This window comes from Astatotilapia calliptera, chromosome 10 (genome assembly GCF_964374335.1).
Source record: "Astatotilapia calliptera chromosome 10, fAstCal68.1, whole genome shotgun sequence".
Taxonomy (NCBI): domain Eukaryota; kingdom Metazoa; phylum Chordata; class Actinopteri; order Cichliformes; family Cichlidae; genus Astatotilapia; species Astatotilapia calliptera.
Window position 1 is genome coordinate 12549305 of NC_137431.1, and position 24383 is coordinate 12573687.

The following is a 24383-nucleotide window of genomic DNA, read 5'->3' on the forward strand; positions in this document are numbered from 1 at the left end:
GCTTTTTCTTTGTAATGTATAGCTGCTGGGTGAGTGCAGCACACGGCAGGAAAAGAGTGTGTTGGCCAGTTTTGTGTCTTCAGCATTAATAAGGTAATGATTAGAATTACATCCTTTAAAATGCAGCATTATAATTGAGGGTGGTCTTACCAAAATACTGTGAAAATTGGTAATGTGCTCCTGGAAAAGTATGAATTATTCATATAAAACGTAAATCCTATAGACACACCCATCAGCTCTCACAAGACTGATTATAGGTCCTCATCTTAATAATGTGCCAAAACATAACCTAGAGTAAGGATGTAGCATCCTTCAGGACATTTTTCTAATTATATGATCCATCCACCCTTTTTCTTAACCACATTTACACAGGTTAAAGTTGTGTGGGGCTCCAGCCAAATGTCATTCGGCAAATGAGATGCGTCCTGGGATGGGTTGCCATTCAATTTAGAATTACCAGTTGACCTCACATGCAGAAGATCCATAGAGTAGTGGTTTACACATTTTACTAACAAGGGGAAGTTCCAATTCCTGGAGGAATCTGAGTATCCGGCGTAAAAATCTGCCCAATCAAACATGCAGAGCTGCCACTGTGGCATCCCCTGGTGAATAAGGGGGAAGATGAAAGTAGCTGCATAGTTGGCCTGATGGAAAACCCAAACTCTACACAGAAAGACCACAGCCACCTGGTGGATTTGAACCCAGGACCTTCACCACCATACACCAATCTGCCTAATTATACTAAAAACTCATAATGAAGCACAAGAATATTATTATTCTAAATGTGGCACAAAAAGTAAGGACAGTGTGGGGGGTTTTTTTGCATTTCTTTGTTGTAACAATACTTCTTGGCAAGAAATCTTAAACCACTGGAAGGTCTATTTCCCCTTAAATGGTGGCACATTTGTAAGGAAAATGCATTTGTGGGTTGAGCAGCAGAGTTGAGCATGTAGGTTGCGCTGAAGAAAAATATATTCTGCTATTGACACTTGTTTGGTGCCGTTTATTGGATTGAATGATTGAGGTCTAATGAAACTAGACATATCAGCAATTTAAAAATGTATTCATTTAACGACAGGGGCCTTGGCATGTAGAGCCACAGTCGCCTGGCACCTCCCCATCATGCTGGTCAACCGCTTGGTCACACACTGCTGTGGGATGGGGTCCCATTCTTTAACCATCATTTGTCAGTCAGTGTGGTTGTTTTGGTCAATGAATCAGTTGTTTTGCATTGGCAAAGCAGATTTACCAGGTTTTAATGGGTGCAACCCACATACTCAACTCTGCTGCTCAACCCCAAAATGCATTTTCCTTACAAATGTAAGGAATTAAAGGGAAATAAACAGGCGTTCACACGGTTTAATATTGGTACAGAATGATAAGTGTCAAACAGGTTATTACTCTGAAGGTTTAATGCAGCTTTTAAAAAATGATATAGTGGAAGTCTGACCACAAAGGAAAAGACTCCAGACAAAGAGAGGTTGTGTTAGATTTATTATCACAATAACACAACAATCTGAGCAACTAGATATCATAACAGGGACATTTCTCTACTGGCATAACAGTTCCTTAACGATACACAACAAACCCAGAGTCTAAAGATAGATACGACCACTACATATTGCACCACAGAGTACTTTAGATGTGTTCGATACTTATGTGGAGAGTCACGAGCATGTCCAACACCTTTATTACTCGACAACACCTAAGTGCATTTACATTGTGCTTCAGTCTCAGTGTGAATAGTCCACATATCCTAACCTGTGCTTAAATGATTTAGGTTTTTTGTTTTGTTTTGTTTTTAATACTGATTACATGTACTATGCATACACAGTGAACAAACACACAAAGACAGAAGTGCAATAACTGCTGGCTGCACTGAAGACAGCTGAAATACTTAAAATGAGCAGTAACATTTTTGCACACAATAGCAGGCACCACCCCGACAGAACGTACATCTACCTCGTCCACTACAACAAACAGCTGTCAACACATTATACAAACACAAAGTCTATTCAGCCTGTCGACTGTGGGAAAAGGGATTCAACATGCTGTCATTTCTCAGCTTTTGTGTGAACAAAATTAAAAACAAGACAGTCAAACCCTCGGTCACAAATCCATAAGAAGTTCGTGGTAATTCCCTGACACGGAATAGGAGAATTTAGTTCTAAAATGCAGGTAAGTTTGAATCTTATATGGGCACAGATCTAAGCTCAGAATTTTACACTATGTCATAATAAATATCAACACACTCAGAAACACACAACAACAACAATCCTAGGAACATGACATCTGTCACTTATTGTGAGCAGAGGTGTGTCTTAACATTTTAAGGGACTGTAGGAAACATATTAGGTGTGAAGAAGCCTCATAATTTATTTTTCTTCCATCCTTGTTGTTATCATTAATAATATGGGCTTATATATAAATACTCTGTATTAAAATAAAAGATTAAAGGCCTTTGAAAGCATCTATTATTAGCTATCTATTAGCTTTTATAGTGTGGATGATGAGGTGCTCAAATGTAATGATCTGCAAGTCTCACAAACCCATATTTTATTGACAGTAGAACACAGAAAACATCAGATGTTTAAACTGAAAAAAAGGTAGCATTTCAAGAGAAACGTAGCTCATTTTAAATTCGATTGCAGCAACACATCTCAAAAAATGTTGGGACAGGGACACATTTACTACTGTGTAGCATCACAGCAGCCAGTAAACCTGTTGGAACTGAGGAGAGTAACTTCTGGACTTTTGGGAGAGGAACGTTGCCCCATTCTTGTCTGATACTGGATTCTAGCTGCTCAACAGTCCGGGATCTTCTTTGTCGTATTTTTCACTTTATGGTGCATCAAATTTTTTTTAATGGTGAAAGGTTTGGTCTACTGCCAGACTTGGACTCTTCTATTGGAAGTCATGCTGCTGCAATAGATGCAGTAAGTAGCTTAGCATTGTCTTGTTGAAATATGCAAGGCCTTCACTGAAAAATGTCTTCTGCATGGGAGAACGTGTTGCTGTATATACCTTTTAGCACTGGGTGCCAGTTCCTCAGGCACTAATGCACCCCCACACCAGCTTACCCATACTGAATTTATGAAAGGCTTTTAAACCGAGCGCTGCTATAACAAGCTTCTTTAGTCTGGAGGATTCAGCATCCATAATTCTACACACCAGATTTTCTACTTTACTTCAGTCCATTTTAAAGATGGCAGCATTTCTGGATCATGTTCACATATGGCTTCTTGTTTGCATCACAGAGCTTTAACCTCTGGCACAGTGAACAGTGATTTCTGAACTGTTCCTGGGCTCATGCAGTGATATCCATGGCAGAATCATGTTGTTTAAGGCAGTGCTGTCCGAGGGCCTGAACATCACAGGCATCCAATACTGATTTCCTTTGTAGCACCACTTACTTTCCAGTCTTTTGTGGGCTCCATCTCAGCTTTTTTGAGATGTGCTGCTGCCATCAATTTCAAAGGGAGTTGATATTTTTCATGAAAACGTAAAACGTATAAGAATTTGATGCATTTTCTTTGTTCTTTTGTGAATAACAAATGCTTTATGAGATTCGCAAATCACTGCATTCTATTTTTATTCACATTTTACCCAGCGTCTAAACTTTTTCAAAATTGAGATTGTACATGAATACCCACATATTAAGAGATTATATAGTCTTTGTTGTACTTTTTTGACCTTCCTGTAAAGTATGGAGTGGTTGGCAAGTTGTTATGGTGTGTTTACTTGTCAGGATTTAGCAACACAGCCATCAAAAGCTGTTTGTTTGACCTTTTTGTTGCTATTCCACTGCCAATAAAATCTGATTAAGTCACACCCTCAGTGAAACAATATTTTTCTCGGATAAGATGTTCACTGTGTTTCATTAGGAGATTATGGACCAGCTATAACCGGGCCAAAACATATGACAATCTACAGGGTAATTACCAACCAAATTCCATCTGTCACCCAAAAAATATGCTGGTCTTTTTCTCAGTTTTTGCCAACTATGACACATTATTGTGCCTGATATTTATTGACGGATGTCCTAATTAACTCAATTTTGTCTTTTTTTGTGTGCCAACTCTTTAATCTGAAGCTAGCGTGAAAGTTTTCATTTCATAATTAAAGAGAAGTCTTCTCCAAACAAAAACTCTGATGCTTTCTTGTTTTTCTAAGAGTATGATTTACACTTACAAGGGCTTTGATGTAGAAGGTCTTTTTTTGTGTGTATTTCTACAAAGGCCCCCTTATCAACCCAATAATGTTCACACAGTCCCTAATGGCACTAAACTTTTCAGCTCTCTGAAATGATGTTTACACTCACAAAAACACAGAACTTGGCACCAAGATTATGGAAACACCACAAGAGATTTCGTCTAAGGTTTTCTTTTAGTAAATGCAGTCCTATTCCTCTACAGTGAATACAGAGTTATAACCACACGTTTGACTTTACTCTACGAAGGCTGTTGACTTACAAAACACCTATATGGGAGATTTAACCCTTGAGAAATTACCATGACCCAAGCTTTACTCAAACTAGGATTTCTGTTGCCAACAGGTGTATTTTGTTTAATTGTTAGAGAGGTTTATCGAACCATAAGGAAAGTATCACACTACGATGTTCTCATCACGGGATGATGATCAGTTCAGAGCTCCACCGAAACGCAGCTGAAGCTGCCACAAATAAAGTCCCTCGGCTTCAATACGATCCTCATCACAAGCTCTCTGAAAAGTGGGTTCCTTGCGTTTCTTTCCTTTGTCAAAAGTGTTCATCTTGAAAGGGTGACGTGCTTTGATCCCAGACCACTTGCAGTTCTGACCTTTCATTGCCTTTCATGTCATAAGCAGGAGGGATTTCAAAACATTAAACACCACTGCGCCCGTGGTTGTTTTTTGTTGCTAAAACTTGCATTTGTGCTTCTGCTTGCAGAGCACCATGCTGAAAGCAGCTCGCATGCCTCCCTGTTGGCACATCAACGTTGCTACACCAGACCAGTCTGCATGTGGACATGTAAAGGGTACGGGTGGTAGACCAGAGGCGGCTGGGCCTGAGTGATGAAGTAGCTGTTGTAAATGGGTTCTGTCATGTATGGAGCCGGCTGGTAGAAGCAGGTAACGTTGGCCGTGTTGGGGATGGCGTTTTGCTCGCCCAGCACCCTTAGAGCCAGCACTGTGATCATGTTGAGGGTCTGCCTCCTCTCATGTCCCATCAAACACACCGTGCTCTCATCTATCACGCGCCGCAGGGTCATCAAATAGTCATACTTACTAGTCTCCTCGCTGCCGATGAAATGGCACTGCAAGTAGGCCTCAATCTTCCGCTGCTGCTCGCCTACGTCAGGAAAGTCGATGAAGAAGCGGGAGCACATGTATCGCTCCAGGGACTTTATCTCTGTCTCGCTGGCTGGCCGGAAGTTCCTCACTAGCAGGTCGCTGTATTTTAGCAATCCCCCACCACGGATCTCCTCTGGGTTGTGGGTGGCAATGAGGCGGTTTCGAAGATGATCCATAGCCTGATCAAAGTCTCCGTACATGCACTCAGCTTCAACAGTGATGGTGGGCTCTCCTGCTTCCCCAAGCCATGAGCTTGACTCACAGCTGTTTGGGACGGCGTCTGCCAGCTCCGGTTTATACTCATATACCTGAGGCTGTGAGACCACACCTGCTGCACATGAGTTGCTTTGAGGCTCTGAATCAGGAGGCTCCTTTGAGTGTTTTGGCTTAACAGTTTGTTCTAAAGTTTCTCTGGAGCAAGTCCCATCCTGCGGTGTACTGACTGTACTGTGTGTGGGAACTTTAAGTACATCTGTACCCTCCGAGTTCTCCGTCTGACAGCTTGGTATGTTTGAACTGTGAACTTGAGAACTCTCCAGCACAGCAGGTTTCGGCTGAAGTTGTTTTGGTAGCTCTATGGGTGGAAACAGCTGTGTGGTGAGGTCTGACAGATCGGTTAGTAAAGACCATTTTTCAGGCTTACTAATCAACTTCCGTGACATTTTTCTTTGTAATTTCGGCGAGGGGCAGTAATCCGGCACAATGTCCGCTGATGTGCTGCAAGATTTTTTAGCTGGGGGAGGAAAGGAAAACTCAAGATTTGAATCTTGCGGGTTTGGGGTAGAATCAGTCCTGCAGCTTACAGAGTCTACGTTGAACTTTTCTTCACGATGACTTAAATCCTGTGGAGCTGGTTTTTCTGTATGTGATGTGCACACTACAGGCTGGGAAGCTTGTGCCTCGTATTTTTCGTCATTACTCTGTAGGGTTAAACATGCATGTGTCATCAGAGGATCCCCAACATCTGAAAATAAAGTTTTGGGCGATGCAACTACAGGATAATTGATTTCAAACTGTTCTTTCTCTTCTCCTTTTTTCTCACACATCTCAAACACAATTTCCTCCTCTGATTGTACATCCTCAATGCCCTCCACTTCCTCTTTCTCCTGTTGTAAGCTTATGCTCTCCGGTTCCAGCACCTGCTGCACCTCGGGCTTTTTGTCTACACTCTCGACCTCTTCTTGACGAAGCTCTTCCTCGAGTGGAGAAACACCTTCATCCTGGCACGGACTTTCTGTGCTAGTCACCACTGCAGAATCTTCTTTCATATCATGTTCAACCTCCTGAGGAATGCTCGGCTTCTCTTGTCCTTTGCTTTCATCGTCATCATCCTTTTTAGATGAAGGCCCAGCAGTCAGTGCCAACTTCCATTCTTGTTTCCTTTCGTTCCCCCAGTAAGACTGGAGCATACGATCTAATATAATCTGGAAGGAGTCCACACTGAACTCAAACTGTCGTCTGAGGGAACTAACAAATCGGAGCCCCACAGTTTTAGCCCTGTTGTTAGAAAGCGAGATAAGGCTCCATCTATCATGCTCATTGAAAACTTTCACCATCTTTTGCACATAGGCTTCCTTCATTGTCAGACAGGTGATCTTACGTCGGTTAACCCCAGAAGGGAGAAGGTCTCGTAGGCTCCCCAGCACCACCTCCTTAATAACATGGAAGTCTTCCTGCCTCGGAAGCTCCACTCCAAAAATGATGTCTAAGTCTTTGTAGCCAAGCCCGTTGTCTTTAACGAGGATGTGGCTGGCAGTCATGCCGTTGAGGCGTATATCTTTAACCTGAATGTTCCTTTCAACCAGACGGTCCTTCACTACACGAATGATGTCTTTCGCTCTCACTTGCAGTGTAGGAAAATTACCTCGCCCATGGATGGGGATTACCTCAGTCAAAACTTTGTCAAGAGCCTGAACTTGCTCCAGGGTTAGGTTGTGGAACCTCTTCTCTGTTTGAAGCTCCATCGTCTTCACCTGTGAAACAGAGTTTTGCATCACATTACGACTAACATCTTACACTGGCAAGGGAACGCATGGAGCAGGAAAAGAGATCAGAAAGCATAACATCCTGTGGAAAAAATGCACTTTTGCATAGAGCTGGATAAGCCACTAGCGCTGAGCCTTTGCAAGAGAGTGTGCGAAAAGAAAGGTTTTGTAGACTTGGCTTTTGCCCCTTTGTTTTTCTCTCCTCTGTAAAGTATTGTGTCAAAAATGCAGTCAAACAAAAATGCATATATGAGCTAAAGTCTTTTGCCACCCTCATTCCTCTCTGACTGCAATTGTTTATTAGTTGGATTTGAAATTCAGCAATTCAGCATTAGGAATAATGGGCAGCTCTGAGGATTGAGGATATCTCGGTGATTAGCTTGCCTGGTGTTTTGCCACTAGATGGCAACAGAATCGTAACATATGGCAAAGTCAAATAAGTGGCACAGTAAGGGCTTAAACATAAGCCACTGATGACGCACAGTAACAAATTATATTTTCCCAGTAATCCAACAAATGTAATAAAAATATGTTCTTATAAGATCGCGTCAGAATGTCTGCCACAGACCATAAAACTAAGACCATGTACATCAGCTAATCAAATGCACAGGCCAAATATGTAACATTGTTTCTACTTTACGACCCCTCCCACACTGAACTGGGGCTTTTTCTCTGCCAGCCATGGACACTGCCAGCTGCCTTTCACACCATTTTACTTGTTGGTCACATTGGATAAATATTCAGTAATCAAGTTTGTTGAATTTCTTCCATGATTACATGTCCTAGTTACAGGTGACTCACCTGTCTGTCATTCAGCAGCTGACAGGTAATCAGGGAAGAAATTAAACTTAGCAACTACAGAACCTGGTCGGTCTGTATAAGGCAAGCTGGATTTGTCTGTTTGGCTTGCACCTCTATGTCAAAAGGTATCAGAAGGAGTCATGCATAATAAAAACAGGGTTGCGGTTAATACCCCCAGACTACATCTTTCTGCAAATATACAGCATGGCGTAAATGTTCCTGGTCTTTTAATGTCACAACAAATTGTATCTGACATAGTTTTTGTTAAAATCTTTAAATTAAGAAGGGGGTAAAGGGGAAATGAGTTAGAGTGGGGGAAAGGTGGTCTACGTCATCATTAATGCACGCTGACTCACTCTGTACAGAGACAAATGTCAGATTTTAGCCTGTTACCGAACACACACCACAGAGAAGAGCTCCACTTATGTGTGTATCTGTAAATGTACCTAAGAAATAGGTGCATTTAGCTTATTATATACTACCAGCATAAGCTGGTAATCAAAATGAAACGAGCAGTGTTTGAAATCTAATGTTTAAATCTGCATAACTTGATAAATAAATTTCATCAACTTTCAGGTCAGATTCAATTAAAATCAAAAGTGTGCTGTTCTAAGAATATTTTTCATGCGATACTCCTCCATAATAGCTCATCATATATAGTTTATATAAAGATCAAAGAAAAGGGAATGGTTCAATTTTAACGTGTTACATCAAATATGAGCATAGTGGCTAAAGCTTAATGAAAATACCTGTGAAAATGTTTTAACCCCATTTTTAAAAATGCAAACTGAGACGCAAATTGTACCGATTTCATTCACATGGTTTTCACGGCCCTGTGACGTACTGTAAACAGCACTCAATCAACTGTGCTGCGCACAGCGTGTGACCTGCCTTCTGCATCCTCTATCCTGTGTTAGTATTTGACGGTCATCAATGCAAAATGCAGTCAGTGGCAGCAACTCGGGGCACAGGGAAGCATGGCCCACAGCAGCCTCTAGTGAATCTCAGGGGTTATATCAACTCGGTCCTGCAGCAGGACTGCTCCTCTGCCACTTGGCTTCTTTATAGATAAGACTATATGACTCATACAGCCACTGAATGAAGCATCACACGTTGGCTCTCCTGGATTGTCTCTCTGTGCGCAAAAAAACAAAACAAAACCACCACGACACCAAATGCACCACTTGCGGTGGCATTATGGCTGTGAAACTCTTGAAATATTTAGGCAGGGAAGCTTGTGAATGGATTGAAGCATAGTCCACCCCACAATACTGAGCACACAGATGGTGATCGTGATGTGGGGACACACAAAAGGCTGGTGGTGGGCATTTCTGCTTGGATCAACAACATTTTGCTCTTTAATGTTTCAACCACAGAGCAACGTGTTGTCCTCGGAACTTAAAATGTATCACAGATTAGTTCCAGATGTGACCAACATCTGGATTTTCCGCTCCATTTAGAAGCTACTAGTTGACAAGTTGACAGACAGTGTAAGTAAATAAACAGGCCAATCTTTGTTTCTTTGTTTGCTTTTTTTTTTGGCTGAAACTGAGCAATATGCTGAAGGAAGGAGAAAAAAGGGTGCATTTACTGCGTTGTGCCAGCAGAAGAGATAATTATGCGTTTACAAAATACAAATAAAAACTCACCTGCTTCGTGGTGGAAAGTAAAGCCAGGGCAGAGACAAGAAAAATGAAAACTGTGAAGTATCCAACAGGTTTATGCGACCTCGTTGGAAAGGTTGATGCTGAAGCTGAAGTTATAACGCGGACACTTTCCTCTCAGCGCAGGAGCCCTGTTTCCATGGCAATCAGGCGTCACGAAATTTACGGTAAATCACGACGCTCGGTGTCTTCCTTAACTGCAAGTGTCAACCACTCAAGTTTGAAACAAAGAACGTATCTGAGCGCCCTCCAAACGCATCTGAAGTGTTTGGTAAAGTTTGGCTTGTAACGGCAGAGCACACCGACCTGTCAGGCTGAACTACCGGCGTGCCACCGCACTGCCGAGCTGTTGCGGGGTGAACATCACATCAGACGGAGTGAGTCATCCTCTCTCCCAGCCGTGATCCACACCGTAAATCTAATCATCAATCAACCGCTTTTACCTCCCACCGGCACTCCGCCGGGTACAACGCCACGTCCACTTTTATCAGTCTGTGCTCACTCGGTCACTGTGCTCAGCCGGAGTTTACTCGTAGAAAAAACTGCGGTGTTTTAACGTTAGTTTTATTTATTTATTTCTTTTTTTTATTTTTTTATTCTCATTCACATTTCGGGTGGAGGAGGGGGGCTAGCCGCTCCTTCGTGACGTCTGAATGGAATACCGTCACCACGTGACACTGACGTCGTCCATATTTTGATCAGACATCAGGAAGTGCGGAAGAAGACGAGGACCGAAACCTGAAAAGGTGAAGTTTTACTGGGAAGTTTTGTTATATTTAGCAACTTTTTTGTGTGTTGATTTTATTGTGTAACTGTTGGATTTTAAAAGAACGGCCTCAAGATGCCCAGCATGGAAAGTATCCTTTTAAAAAGAGCGGTGAGAGAGAGTCACTTGGTGTAATGTTAACGCCGAGCTAAACGGGCGAACACAACACGGTGGTTTTTGACGAGACTGCTGAGATTAATGTGCGACAGATGTCTGAAGCGTCGCGGAACATGTTTGATATTGAGCGGAGACACAGGTAACGCCTTACCGAATAACCTGAACCTTTCATAGTCTGTATAGGCGTCGTAACACGGCGACCGAGCTGGGCTGAAGGCCTTAAGAGCTTACACTGCTAATGGGTGTAAATAAAGCAGCTGGCGCTCGGTAGTTTCCCGTGAAGTTTGGGTGTTAGCTAGCACTCCGAATCATAATAAAGGAACAAGGTGGATGTGTGTTGTTGAACACAGCGCGGCGGTGGTTTCCAGGAGCCATACAAACATAGGCAAATTATTAGAAAACTCCAAAAATGCCTGTTTTGTAACCCGTGTCTGTCACAGTATAACTCATGAGAACAAATCTCAGACTTTTTTAAATGTAAATGTTATTCAGACTGACATTGGAATTTTAAGGGCTGTATTGACATTGTTATTACGGGTTTTAAAATCCAGCTGACTAATAGTATTTTTTTTAATAAACAGTAAACCTTAAAGATAATCCATTTGAATAGACTTTGATTAAAAAGAATTGTAACTAACACGGGTAGTAAACAGGATGGAAAATGAACTTGTCAGTGCTCTCTTGTGGACAGATCATGCAGTGGTGATGCTGTTTCTTCAGTCTGTTGGTGCAACTCTGCTTTTTGCCCACATGACTCTATTCAAGCTGAGAAAATAGATACACAAACCATTGTTGTGTGGCTCAAAGGTGTGACAGACATTTTTTTTGTAGCAAGTCTCTCCATCCAAAAGTCACGTGATGATGTCAGACCTTTGTTATCTGAGTCTGACTAATATGGGTCAGAATTACGCAATCCTTATCTAGAATAGACTGACTGAAATGCTAAGTTTGTATTTATATCTTCTACTAAAGTATAGGGTTCAGAACTGGATAACAACGCGCCCTGGTAACACTTGTGTTTAAGACATATTCTCCTTGATATCAAATTTCTGCTTGCACATCTATGTTTGAGTGTATTTTTTGCTGGAGTGTTTAGTTTCACAGTATTCCCATGACATCAGAGCACCAGCTTCAAGTTTATTTCACATTTTGTGATCATTTATTTAGCTTGAAATTCAAGGAGATGCATTTAATTTTTATCTTCCTGTAGTGGTTTAAATGCATCAGATCGTGGTTAAAAAATAAATAAATAATGAGAACTATCACCTGATACCAGATTTAAAATCTTTGTCTCTTTATGAACTGTCTCCTTTTCCAATAATTATTACAGAGTTTTAGTTTAGGCCAAACTTATGTGAGGAGACGGAGGTGTACAGATTTTGGTCTTTGGGCTTTGTATTTGGGCTTTGTTCTTCTTTAACTTGTTGTACCAGAAAATCTCTTCAATCTAAAGTTTGCTGCCAAAGAACTCCAAAGAAATTCCAAGAAATGTGACAAAGAGGAAAAATTAGAGAAGGCTAAAGTCAAGAAGGTAAGCAGCGATGACTCAGAATCCATTCATCAGTTCATGAAAGACTGCTCAAGATTTTACTGAACCATTATTTTTGTCTGCCACCCCACAGGCCATCCAGAAAGGAAACATGGAAGTGGCAAGAATTCATGCAGAAAACGCCATCAGACAGAAGAACCAGTCTGTGAACTTCCTGCGGATGAGCGCTCGGGTAGATGCTGTGGCAGCGAGGGTCCAAACTGCAGTCACAATGAACCAGGTGCTGTAGTCCTAGAAAGATCAGTTAGAGGCTGAAGACAACATTTCAGTTTGAGCTCTGGTTGTGGCTATTTGACTGATGTGGTGTTTTTCTATCTCAGGTCACAAAATCAATGGCTGGAGTGGTGAAAGGCATGGACGCCACATTGAAGAGTATGAATCTGGAAAAGGTACAACAGTCTACATGTGGATATAATGTGATGATTTTAGTAAGAAAGAACAGATTAAAACACATCGTCAATGCTTGTTTTAAGATTTCTGCTCTCATGGATAAATTTGAACACCAGTTTGAGACACTGGATGTTCAGACAGCCCAGATGGAGGATACGATGAGCAGCACGACAACTCTCACAACACCACAGGTACCCCACGCCGTGCCGGTTTATTCTTATATTCTTTTACGCTGTCAGGCCGTTAAAGACTCGAAGGTGAAACCTGCTGTGTCATGTGTGTTTCAGAATCAAGTGGAGTCGTTGCTGCACGAAATGGCTGATGAAGCAGGGTAACATTTTCACTGTTTGTGAAATATCTGATCACGTGGGCCAGTGTGTGACGTAGAGACATAGATATGATCGGATGTGTTACAGGGCGTTATGAAAGAGTAGATATTTCATTTTGGTTTAAAAATGTACACTTCCCATGTCCGCCTCTTGCTTAGGTTGGATCTGAACATGGAGCTCCCTCAAGGACAGACGGGATCAGTGGGTACCAGTGTGGCCTCTGCAGAACAGGTACACACACATTACATCATAGTTGTTACTAACACATTTGCAAAACTCAGATAGATGAAGCAAAACAGGAAGAAGTTCTTTGTGGATCCAGCAAACAAAAACTGTCTCGTCTTCATCCTCATTTAATCGCTGTCTTTTCTCTCACTCTCATATCCAAAGGACGAACTGTCTCAAAGGCTCGCTAAACTTAGAGATCAGATGTAAAGAATGACTGCAGTCGAATGGCGCTGGAAGAGGACTCCAAAGCGTCTGTACACTACCTGAATATAACTCCCCAACACCTTTTTATTTCCATCATGTCTTCTCTCCTTTTTACATCTACTGTCTCCTTTGAGGGGCTATTGTATCACTTTTCCTCATGTTGGTGATATGTTTATGATAACATCACGTTATTAAAGTGGTTTACTTGGTATGGAAATTGTATGTAATTCTTGAATATATATATTTACCAATAAAGAGGAAGTAATTTATAATTATTGTTAAATATGTATATTTAAGAAGTCCATAAATGTGATGTGGGAGTTTGACAGTTAGTACCCTGTAAATTATAGGCCAATTTCATATAGTTTTGGTGAAATGATAAAACATTTTGGAGGATAGAATTCAATTTTTGTTTGTGATTCCATGATTGCAGACAACATTTATGCATTTCTTTCTGTCTTCTTGACATCAAAGAGTGGAAGACCTCCCCAGTTATCGGTGAACTGACTTCTTCTGTTGATTTATTTTATTTTATTTGTGTGAGGTTCCTGAAAGATTAGCCTGAGATTTTGTTTTTGTTTTGTTTTTCTGGTCTTCAATAATCTTGCTGATTATTTGGAAAAGGGGTTCTGAAAATAAACAGTAAGCAAACAATAAAATTTTATAACACTTTTATTTCTGTGCTTTTTAATTAAACCAATTCATCCTCCTTTTGTTAACTATGAATATTTCATTTGGAGTGAAATGCCCACTTTAAGACGTACGCACATGCTTTGAGGGTTAGGGCTGCTGCAGATACTCGTAAAAGCAATTTCCAGTGGTAATCTTTCCAATTATTTTTCCATTAAAAACAAAAACTGAGCACATTATGAATATGTAAAGGATGACACCTGTTTTCTCAGGTGTGGGTAAAGTGTCTCGACTTGCTTTTGTGAGAGATTTCCAAATGCAGATTTCCTCTTCTTTCCAGTCAAGTCTTTAATTTTCCTCTTAAAAGAGACACGTGGTCAAAATTAGCTGCTCTGTCTGTTGTCCCCTCAGTAATCATTCTATTTTTGAATATTCACTTGGACTGTATGCAGATACGATCAGAAAACCCCCCCACTTTAAAACGGCTCTACAAGAAAAATCTCCTTAGATGGCTATTGAGAGATGTCAAGAGATTTATGTGCAGTGGTGTTACATGAACGAGCATAATGAATTTCTGATCAAAAAATGTAATGTTCCAGTTTATTTAATCCTTTCTTCTTACAGATTCGGTCATTGCTATGCGGCTGATGTGTTTCTGACGCTATACTTTAAGTCTTACATTCAAAGGCTAATGAGCAAATAAACAAATCTGTTTGAGAAATCACAAATGTACTACCACAGTTTAAAGTGGCATTATTCTAGTTAGTCACAATAAAAAAACTGTAAATCAGGATTCTCAATGTGGGCAGTTTTATATTTATTATATTTACTATTGTTCTGTTTTTGAACTATCAAAATGGCAACAATGTTTTTTCTTTGTGTCAGTTTATCCATTAGAGCTGATAAAATGGGGCGATCGTGGCTCAAGAATTGTTAGTTCGTCTTGTAATCGGAAGGTTGCCGGTTTGAGCCCCGGCTCCGACAGTTTCGGTCGTTGTGTCCTTGGGCAAGAGACTTCACCCGTTACCTACTGGTGGTGGTCAGAGGGCCCGGTGGCGCCAGTGTCCGGCAGCCTCGCCTCTGTCAGTGCGTCCCAGGGCAGCTGTGGCTACAATGTAGCTTGCCATCACCAGTGTGTGAATGGGTGAATGACTGTGTAAAGCGCTTTGGGGTCCTTGGGGACTAAGTAAAGTGCTATACAAATACAGGCCATTTGCCAAAATACTCAACAATGAATTCTAGCATTTAAACACACAAGTGACACCTCTGTGAGTGTTTTTGAGATCACATTTTAACATAAGAATATTCAAACGCTTGCCGTGATATATTTTATTTTGAAATCTGTTCCTTCACGCACATTGAGGCTACGGGTGTCTAACAGACCTCTAGTGGCCAAGAGGCGGAACTGCATCATGTAATTAAAGAAGCGCTTTTTGCGTGAGTGGAAATAATTGTGTGAATGATAATAGACACAAATTTTTCTGAGAAATCCTTGATCCCAATGTCATGATAGAAACGCTCCAAAACAGCGAAATTAAAAGCGCGTTGTAATGCTTCACGTAATAGGTTTCAAAATAAATCAAAAATCCAGAACCAGTCACGCCTACAGCCATTACTTTGGTCTCTGAGTCATGTAGTCATGGGTTAACAATGAAACCATTATTTGGGTCTTTATTTAATTCATATCCTTTATTGCCACTCAGCATTGCGGAACAAAATTATGAGCACAGAAAGACAAACACACACACATACAAATTACAATAAAAACAGGACCAGGTTGAAAGACAATAAAATAAATTAAGGTTATCCATATGTATAAAAATAACCAAATAAATAAATAAAAACAATATATAAAAAATAAGATGTAAGGCATGACGTGGTGTGCTATTGTACTGAATAAAGCTATAATTTTAAAGAAATTCACAAGTCACGACCTGTTTTGATGTTAAGTGTTAAAGTTTAGGTCTTTAATAATTAACAATACATCTATAAATTGAATTGCAGCCACTCTGGTTGAATCTCCGATACAAATCAAAATGGGAGGTTTAAATTATGCCTCATAAATAAGGTTTGCCTTTAGCCTATTGAAGTATAAACTCTTCTTTTTTTTTTCAAAAAGGACTACAACTAAAACTATTTCGGAGTTAAACTGAAGGTTGTTGTTCTCTTTTAGACTTTAATCTAAAAACGTCTGTAAGGTTTAAATCTATGACGTCGCCTGTGAGACAGAACTCGGGGCTTAAAGCCCAAATTGCTCATCATGTGACTCTTGGCGTACACAGGAAGCAGCTGATCCTGACTTCATTGCTGCTTTCACTAAGTAATGTTTATCAACTGTACTCGTTTAAACAAAGGAAAACTGTTGTTTAAAACTGCACCGGTTTAGGTAACTGGTCGACTCTTTCGGGTAGGTTGATGATACGCTGTTGAATTTTAGTGCAGCTATTCAGCCGTTTATTTAAGCTAAGCTAACCTAGCCTTATATCTGGACTGTTTCGGGCTAGCTAAGTTAGCATTAGCTCAAGTGTTTATAACAGAGAAAGAAAAGTAAATAAGCCCAGCAAGCTTATTGAGGATTATTAAAGATCAAAAGTGACGGGATATGTTTGATTTGTTTCTGTTTTAAGCGTTCACACGTGTTATGAACACGTTTTGGGTTTTTTTTTCTGGGGGGGATTTTCTCCGTAGCCCAAAGAGAGGAAGGGGAGGACAGCTGCAGACACAGCCTGAAGTCATCTGACCCGCAGCTCACTGAGATACCCGACACTCGTATTTGCTGAGGGGGATGTCAAGCACAGCAATGAAGAAAAAGGTAAAGCAAGGGCAGATCTGTTAGATCATTACAGAGAACTCGTTTTATCCTTTTTGAAGTGTCCTTTGATTTCAAGCATGTACTTCTAAAATCAGAGATTAATCCACCTAATTACCCTTCCCACTATAATAGTGAGTGTGTGTGCTTTTCAGGTGCTACTGATGGGGAAAAGTGGGTCTGGAAAGACCAGTATGAGATCAATCATCTTTGCCAATTACATAGCTCGAGACACACGCCGCCTTGGAGCTACAAGTAAGAGCACCGTCTTATATGAAAATGTATTTTTAATGCTGAGCGTTTCATTATCTACATTTATTTAACTCTTCTGCTTTTATTGGTTGACCATAGTTGACGTGGAACACTCCCATGTACGGTTTCTTGGCAATCTGGTTCTAAACCTGTGGGACTGTGGAGGGTAAGACACACATTTGCTAATTATTTGCCATTTCTGGACCAGCTTTGAGAAGCCAAAGTTATTCCTTATTTTTAATCACTTATCTGTGCCTTTTAAACCAACAGACAGGACACATTCATGGAGAACTACTTCACCAGCCAGAGGGACAACATTTTCAGAAATGTAGAAGTTCTTATTTACGTATTTGACGTTGAGAGCCGTGAGCTAGAGAAAGACATGCACTACTACCAGTCGTGTCTGGAAGCCATTCTGCAGAATTCCCCTGATGCCAAGGTGTTCTGTCTTGTGCACAAAATGGACCTTGTGCAGGAAGACCAGAGAGATTTGGTGAGATTCAAGTAACATTTCATACATCATTAGTACTGCTGTCCCGCTCACGTGTTACTATTTTGCTCTGTCTTGAATTTGCAGTGTTATACAATGATATTTAATCTGCGAGTCAAGTGCTGATTAATAGTCTGATCCGGTTCAGTCAGACATGACACTGCCCATCCAGAACAGAAACAGGAAAAAAATATTGATCATACTACATCTTTTCTAAGATTGTACTGTTCAGTCTTTTCCACAAGCACAGCCATAGTGCCCAGTGTAGAACCAGTTCCATGTGTTTCCACCAAAAAGCTTTAAAAAGCAAAAGTCTCCCACTCCAACTTCATTTAGCTGAGTCTGTGAACTCCTTTAAAGTGGGAAACAAGTTAATATAACAGTATGTACTATTAAGGTTTGCTTGAGTTGTTGGCTGGTTCTTCAAAAAATTAAAATAAAACCTTACCAAGACATAAGTGACTCTGGCACCAGCACAGGAAATGAGTTGTATATATTTACTCATTAAAGTGGTCCTTTTTAGACTTTTGCACTAGTTTTTCTTGATTGAAATTTGAACTTTCATTTCACTGAAAAAGTGAAAGGGATCACTTTGATGTGTAAGCTACAGTATGACCCATTTAAGTATGAACTGAATATGAACAACCTAAACGTAGGGCTCTTAAGGGTACCAATAATATTTGTAAATGGTCATATTGTTCACCTCTTAATTTTACTGCCTGTTATGTTAATCATATCTATAATAACCTCCTTTCATACTTTTTCTTTGTATTTTACTTATTTGTGTCTATTTTGATCTTGAGCTGGTCCCACTTTCCTTTTGGTGTGACCTTTCTGTCTTTACAGATCTTTAAAGAACGTGAAGAAGATCTGCGAAGACTGTCCAGGCCTTTAGCTTGCACATGCTTCAGGACATCAATCTGGGATGAAACCCTATATAAGGTCTTGAACCTGACTGTCCATATATTTATTTATTTATTTATTGTCACAGCTAATAAAGCTGAGGCTTTTTTTTTTTTTGTTGGTAAATTTAGCTGAACGTTGTTGGGTTTTTTCTCTTTGCAGGCCTGGTCCAGCATAGTGTACCAGCTCATCCCAAACGTCCAGCAGCTGGAAACAAACCTGAGAAATTTTGCACAGATCATAGAGGCAGATGAAGTTCTTCTGTTTGAGAGAGCGACCTTCCTGGTGAGAGTGTCCGTTTCCTCTGCAGCGTCTGGGCAGGAAATACAAATTTAGAAATGAGTCATTTATCTTGTCGTTTCCCCGTGTTGTTTTGTAAATGCAGGTGATCTCCCACTATCAGTGCAAAGAGCAGCGTGACGCTCACAGGTTTGAGAAGATCAGTAACATTATCAAACAGTTCAAACTCAGCTGTAGGTAAGTGTTTTGCAGATGCTCCGCCTCCTCTCCAGATGCCATCAGCTGGAGTGTGTTGATTTTAATTTTATTTATTTTATCATTCCAGTAAACTTGCAGCTTCCTTCCAAAGCATGGAAGTAAGGAACTCAAATTTTGCAGCCTTCATTGACGTCTTCACCTCCAACACTTATGTCATGGTCATCATGTCGGACCCTTCTATTCGTAAGTAGTGAAGATAACATTTCTCTGCAGCAGATTCACAGTTATGAGAAAAAATAAAAAAATAATAATAATCATAATAATCATCATCATCATCTAAGGAGCTTAGAAAGAAAAGCGACTGGAAGTTTCTTGAAGATATTTCACCTTTCATCCAAAAAGCTTCTTCAGTTCTAAAACCAAATCCCTAGTGGGAATGTCCCTTAAGAGGGTCGTTGACCCTCTATTGATCATGTACCTCATGACATGAGGAAGTGTTGAGATCCCTTCCCAGGCATTTCAGATCTTGCAACAGATGGTCTCACATGATTGGGTGAGGCAGGGTCTCACAATAGCCGCTTTTCCATTAGTACCTGCTCCGATCAACTCGCCTCGACTCGGATTGAATGGTTTTCCATTACAATTGAGTACCACCTAATGTGCGCGGTCGTTGTCATAGCAATGCATCAGAGCGTCCCATGATGTAATTAATATCCGACAAAAATGCTACAACAAAGGTGGATGTAGAGGCGATGATATACCTGCTGCTCAGTCTGTGGCTTTTTGTCAGACTTTTTTTTTTTTTTTTGTGGCCGTTTCACTTGTTGCTGGGTTCAAAAATAGTGGTTTTGATTTTTGTGAATGAGACACTCACACTCATCGTGTGACTCATCGAGTGACGCCACTGACCAGCCAATCGGTGGCATGCAGTCTGATGACGTCACATTTTAGTACCTGCTCAGATCACTTGGAAACCTGCTGAGCGGGTACTGTTTTTAGTACTTGATACTATGAGGTAATGGAAAGTCCTGAAAATTGTGGCCATCAGTGACTGATCGATCAAAGTAGGTAGTAATGGAAAAGGGACTAATGGTTTCACCCAAACCTCTGCTGCTAATGACTCACACCTTTTTTCACACCATGGCTCATGCGATGAGGGACATGATCAATAGTGGGTCAACGACCCTCTTAAAGAATAATCCTCACTAGGGTTTAAATACATGGGACTCTCAACCATTTGGTTTTAGAACTGAATAATCTCTTAGATGAGAGGTCAGTCAGTTTGCTTTCCAGGCTGCTTAGATTACCTTGTCCTAGATGACTGAGAACCTACACAGACAATAATAAGAACTCACATCTCCTTTTTTTCCAGCATCTGCAGCCACTCTCATCAATATCCGTAATGCTAGGAAACACTTTGAGAAGTTGGAGCGAGTGGATGGACCCAAGCATAGCCTGCACATGCGGATGCGCTAGCCTGTGCATTTGTCCTAGTGGATACTCTCAGCCAATCAGTTCACAGACAGCATGTTGCGGTCTCCTGGTGTCACATGAGCAGCCCTGCACCGTTTCGTCTATATCTTCATATTCAATCACAGTTATTACGCGAGAAATCACCTTGTTTTTGTTTTGCTCTAATTCTTACGGGAGAAGTGATAACAACTCGTTGGGAAATGTATTGTTTACTACAGAGGTGGGGGAGGGGAGGGCTACATTTGCTGTCACACTTTGTCATATTTCAGTAGATTCATTCACTCCATGCAGTGAATCCCAGTGATTGGGGATGTCTCTCCGTATGAGAAGCAGCAGATATTGTATGATTTGATTTTCAAATGTCGTTTGTAAGCTGTTACAAACAATATAGTTCTATTCAGAAAAATATTTGAAGTGTGGGGTGGTTTGTTTTTTGTCTTGTTTTGTTTTGTTTTTTTTGGGGGGGGGGGTTCTGTTTTTAATCTTTGACAATACTAACTGCTTTTAGAAACAGGCGCTGTAAACAGATGTACACAGAGATGGATCAGAGATCGTTCTTATTGGTCCTTTTCTTCATTGTAGTCTCACCAGGCTAACTTGACAGGTGGCACCAGTTGTCTTGTACACATAGCAAATAGTGCACCTGTTAAGTGAGACAACTTCAGGGGATGGACAGCAAGTTACAGCGCAAATGGCATATTTTTGTTCATTTAATATGGCAAACAGCTGCTGAGTGTGTTAAAGTAGACCTATTTCCATTTAACTCATTTCCAACTCTATATTTTTATTGGATTCTGATGGAGTGGGGTTGTGTCTGGAAGCTGACCAATCAGAAGAAAGTGATATTTTTGAGACCGTTGCCTTAAAGGGATGAGCTAAAAGGCCTTTTTTTAGACTGGAACTTAGAGACTGCTAAAGATCAGGTCTAAAATAAAGAATTTTTAAATTTTGAATCATGCAAAATTATGCTAAAGAAGTGCCAGAATACATGTTTCTACCTGGAATTGAGCACTGGGAACCAGTGATACAAGATTGATACAAGTGGCTCTCATGCTCACTTTTGCTCCTATTTTTCTATCAAAAAATTAAATGGAGCACAGGCCAACTGAATTTCAACATTATTGTAGTTTTGATGTCTGATCAGTTACCACAATTTCAACACATTTAAATTATAATATTTATTGGGATCAAAACAAGCAGAGTATTAAAGTCTCCAAACTAAACTTTTCAGTCAAATCTAGCTAATCCATTCTCCTCTTAAGGCTATAAAACACTCACTTTATTAGGTACACTTTGCTAGTACTCGAGTGGACTCCCTTTCTTTCTTTCTTTTTCGGCTGCACATCCATAATGCAAATAACCAGTTCTACAACATCTATTGGTCTGGAGATGTGGTGAGTGTGGAGGTCATTTGCATTCAGTAAACCCATTGTCATGTTTCAGAAAATAGTCTAAGAAGATGTGAGTTTGGTGAGATGGAGCCATCAGAAGATGAAAATGCTGGGTGTCGGCTGTGGTGTTTAAATGATTCTCAGTTAGTACGATGAGGCCCAAAGTGTGCCAAGAAAATATTTTTCTCCTTACACCACCAGCAGCAGCTTTCTGACACAAAATTCTGACCCTGCTATCTGAATGTCGCAGCAGAAAAGCAGATTCATCAGCGCAGGCAATGTTTTTTTTTTTTTCTCAATCTTTTGACCAATTTTGGTCTTAATTGCAGCCTTAGTTTCCTGTTCTTGCACCATGTTTTGTCTTCTGTTGCTATACCCATCAGCTTCAAGGTTTGGCATGTTGTGCATTAAGAGATGCTCTTCAGCATATCTCAGTTGTAACCAGTGGTTTTTTGAGTTAATGTTGTCTTCCTGTCATCTTGAAGCAACCTGACCCCTCTCCTCTGATCACTGGGATCAACTAGACCTTTTCTCCCAGAGGACTGCCGCTCACTGGGTATTTTTTCTTTTTGAGATCATCCTCTGTAATCCTTAGAGATTGCTGTGCAGGAAAACCCAGCAGATCAGTTTTTTTAAATACTCAGGCCAGCCTGTCGAGCACCGACAACCAACCACATGCAAAGTCACTTAAATTACCTTCTTCCTCATGTCTAAATACACTGATTTGCTGTGGTGCTGTTTTTCTGATCATTTATATGCATTTATGAGTAGTTGAACAGGTGTACCTAACAAAGTGGCCTGTGTATGTACCCAGAATAAGCCTTTCATTTATTTTTAAGTTTGGTTTCAAGGTTTGAGTGGTTTACATGTCATTTGTTTCTTATCAGAGAGAAACAGTATTTATTCATGTTGTCCATGGAAAGTAACTTGAGATTTAGTCATGGTACCTGATACCACCAACTCCTTCAGGGTCTGCAAGGGATATGGGCTATTATGCCTTGCCTCTTTACTGTAGCCAGATCTGATCCGGAGGCATTGTTCCAGTAGAGCTTATCTACAGTGTTCATGCGGTTGAGCTGTATCCTGGAATGCAGAGGCTGAATAGCTGGAAAATCCCCAGTCTCCCCCCGCAGTGAGTAACTTTGCATGAAATAACTGGGAGTAAGTTATTTCATATAGTGGTAGCAGATTGTTTATTTGAAGGTAAGACTTTGGGGAAAGTTGACAGTGAGTAAACTTTGTAAAAATAAATAAATAATTTAAGGTCGTCAACAAGTTAGACATGCACTAATCCATACATGCATAAAATACTTTAGGTGCCCTTTGTTGCCACCAAAACAGCTTTGAACCACAGGATCAAGGACACTGGGTTGTACTGTCGTGTCAGACATTAGGATTCTGGCAGTGGATCCTTTGGGTCCTGCTGTAATGGATCATCTTGTTTCCTCGCCTTGCATGGTGGCTGGATGCTGGATTTAGATGTTATCAGACTACAGAATGGCGAGTATTTGTTGTTATCAGTCCCATTCATATTGCTAATAGGCACAGAATTGCGTAGACATTTTTTGGTCCTGCAAAGAAGTGCACATAGAATCTCTGCCAGTAAATACCTAGTAAGCTTGCAAATATTGCCTTTTTACAATGTTGTTGACTCCTAGTGTATTTTAACCCAAATTATGATACTCTCCCCTACACAAGCTGTGTGTATGTTTTAAAGGTATCGTTATCAGTACTGATATTGGCAATACTGGCCGGTATTCGATTGTTACCAAGTAAATATCACAGCATTAATATTTACAATGTGTATGTATGGGTTAGTAACCACTTATAATGGCTATTCAGTGGTTTTATACAACACTGATTTGGAATAACGGCACCAAAAGTTTCCCAGTAGAAGACGTTATTGTTACAGTTTCAATTCAATTCAGTTTTATTTATATAGCGCCAGATCAAAACAGTAGTTGCCTCAAGGTGCTTTATAATGGAAGGTAAGGCCTTACAAGAATACAGAGAAAACCTGAACAATGAGACGACCCCCTGTGAGAAAACACTTTGGCGACAGTTGGAAGAAAAACTCCCTATTAACAGGAAGAAGCCTCTGGCAGAACCAGGCTCAGGCCATCTGCCACAACCTGTTGGGGTTGAGGGGAGGGAGACAGGTCGCTGTGGAGGAGAACCAGAGATTAATAATAACTCAGTTGAGCAGTTATTCACTTAGCCCATTTTAAGTCACTTTGCTTAAAATGCAAGAAATAGGATCGTTCCATAGATGTCCCTCAAGAGCCCAAGTAAGTCTAACCTGCAAAATATGGACACGCACAAAAAGATCCCTGTGCAGTTGAACACCGCAAACCATTTCTCTGTGGACCCCTTCCCCTCAAGGAGTGGTAAGAGACGATGTGTGCACACCCAGAGCGCAATATACAGGACATGGAGAGAACTGAGTCTCCTGCTGATGCAAGCAAAAACAAGATGTTTACAGGTGAACTAGAAACTGTAAACTGGAGCAGGTCTCAGGTGTTTAGTGTAGAATCACTCCCTTTATTTTGGTAGCATTTAAATACATCTTTAATTTACAGTTTAAAATATATTCTCATGTATTCCATCTTTTGTTTTGGTTTGATTCAGGAAGT

The 24383-nt window shown here is 40.5% G+C and overlaps 3 protein-coding genes across 4 annotated transcripts; 2 read left to right on the top strand and 1 right to left on the bottom strand.

The window, feature by feature from the left end:
* Window positions 1-4833: 4833 nt before the first annotated feature.
* On the bottom strand, window positions 4834-9896 carry LOC113030562 (terminal nucleotidyltransferase 5D-like). Its single transcript, XM_026182108.2, has 2 exons — window positions 9767-9896; window positions 4834-7304 (listed from the first exon to the last, which is right to left on the bottom strand). Exon 2 carries the CDS (start codon window positions 7293-7295, stop codon window positions 4980-4982), a length of 2316 nt encoding a protein of 771 aa, XP_026037893.2. The 5' UTR covers window positions 7296-7304; window positions 9767-9896; the 3' UTR covers window positions 4834-4979.
* Window positions 9897-10450: 554 nt separating this feature from the next.
* On the top strand, window positions 10451-14039 carry chmp1b (charged multivesicular body protein 1B). The gene is made up of 8 exons (XM_026182109.2): window positions 10451-10638; window positions 12098-12195; window positions 12287-12433; window positions 12534-12602; window positions 12687-12794; window positions 12891-12934; window positions 13091-13163; window positions 13323-14039. The coding sequence occupies exons 1-8, from the start codon at window positions 10623-10625 to the stop codon at window positions 13365-13367; spliced, it is 600 nt and encodes a 199-aa protein (XP_026037894.1). The 5' UTR covers window positions 10451-10622; the 3' UTR covers window positions 13368-14039.
* A 2189-nt stretch (window positions 14040-16228) lies between these two features.
* Window positions 16229-20767, top strand: rraga (Ras-related GTP binding A). 2 transcript variants are annotated; one of them, XM_026182797.2, is made up of 10 exons: window positions 16229-16401; window positions 16683-16806; window positions 16959-17058; window positions 17155-17221; window positions 17326-17548; window positions 18392-18487; window positions 18611-18733; window positions 18834-18925; window positions 19014-19129; window positions 20259-20767. In XM_026182797.2, exons 2-10 carry the CDS (start codon window positions 16780-16782, stop codon window positions 20360-20362), a joined length of 948 nt encoding a protein of 315 aa, XP_026038582.1. In that variant the 5' UTR covers window positions 16229-16401; window positions 16683-16779; the 3' UTR covers window positions 20363-20767. The 2 variants fall into 2 exon arrangements, with proteins under 2 accessions (XP_026038582.1, XP_080163608.1); XM_080307482.1 differs by having other exon boundaries at window positions 16229-16314.
* Window positions 20768-24383: the final 3616 nt, after the last annotated feature.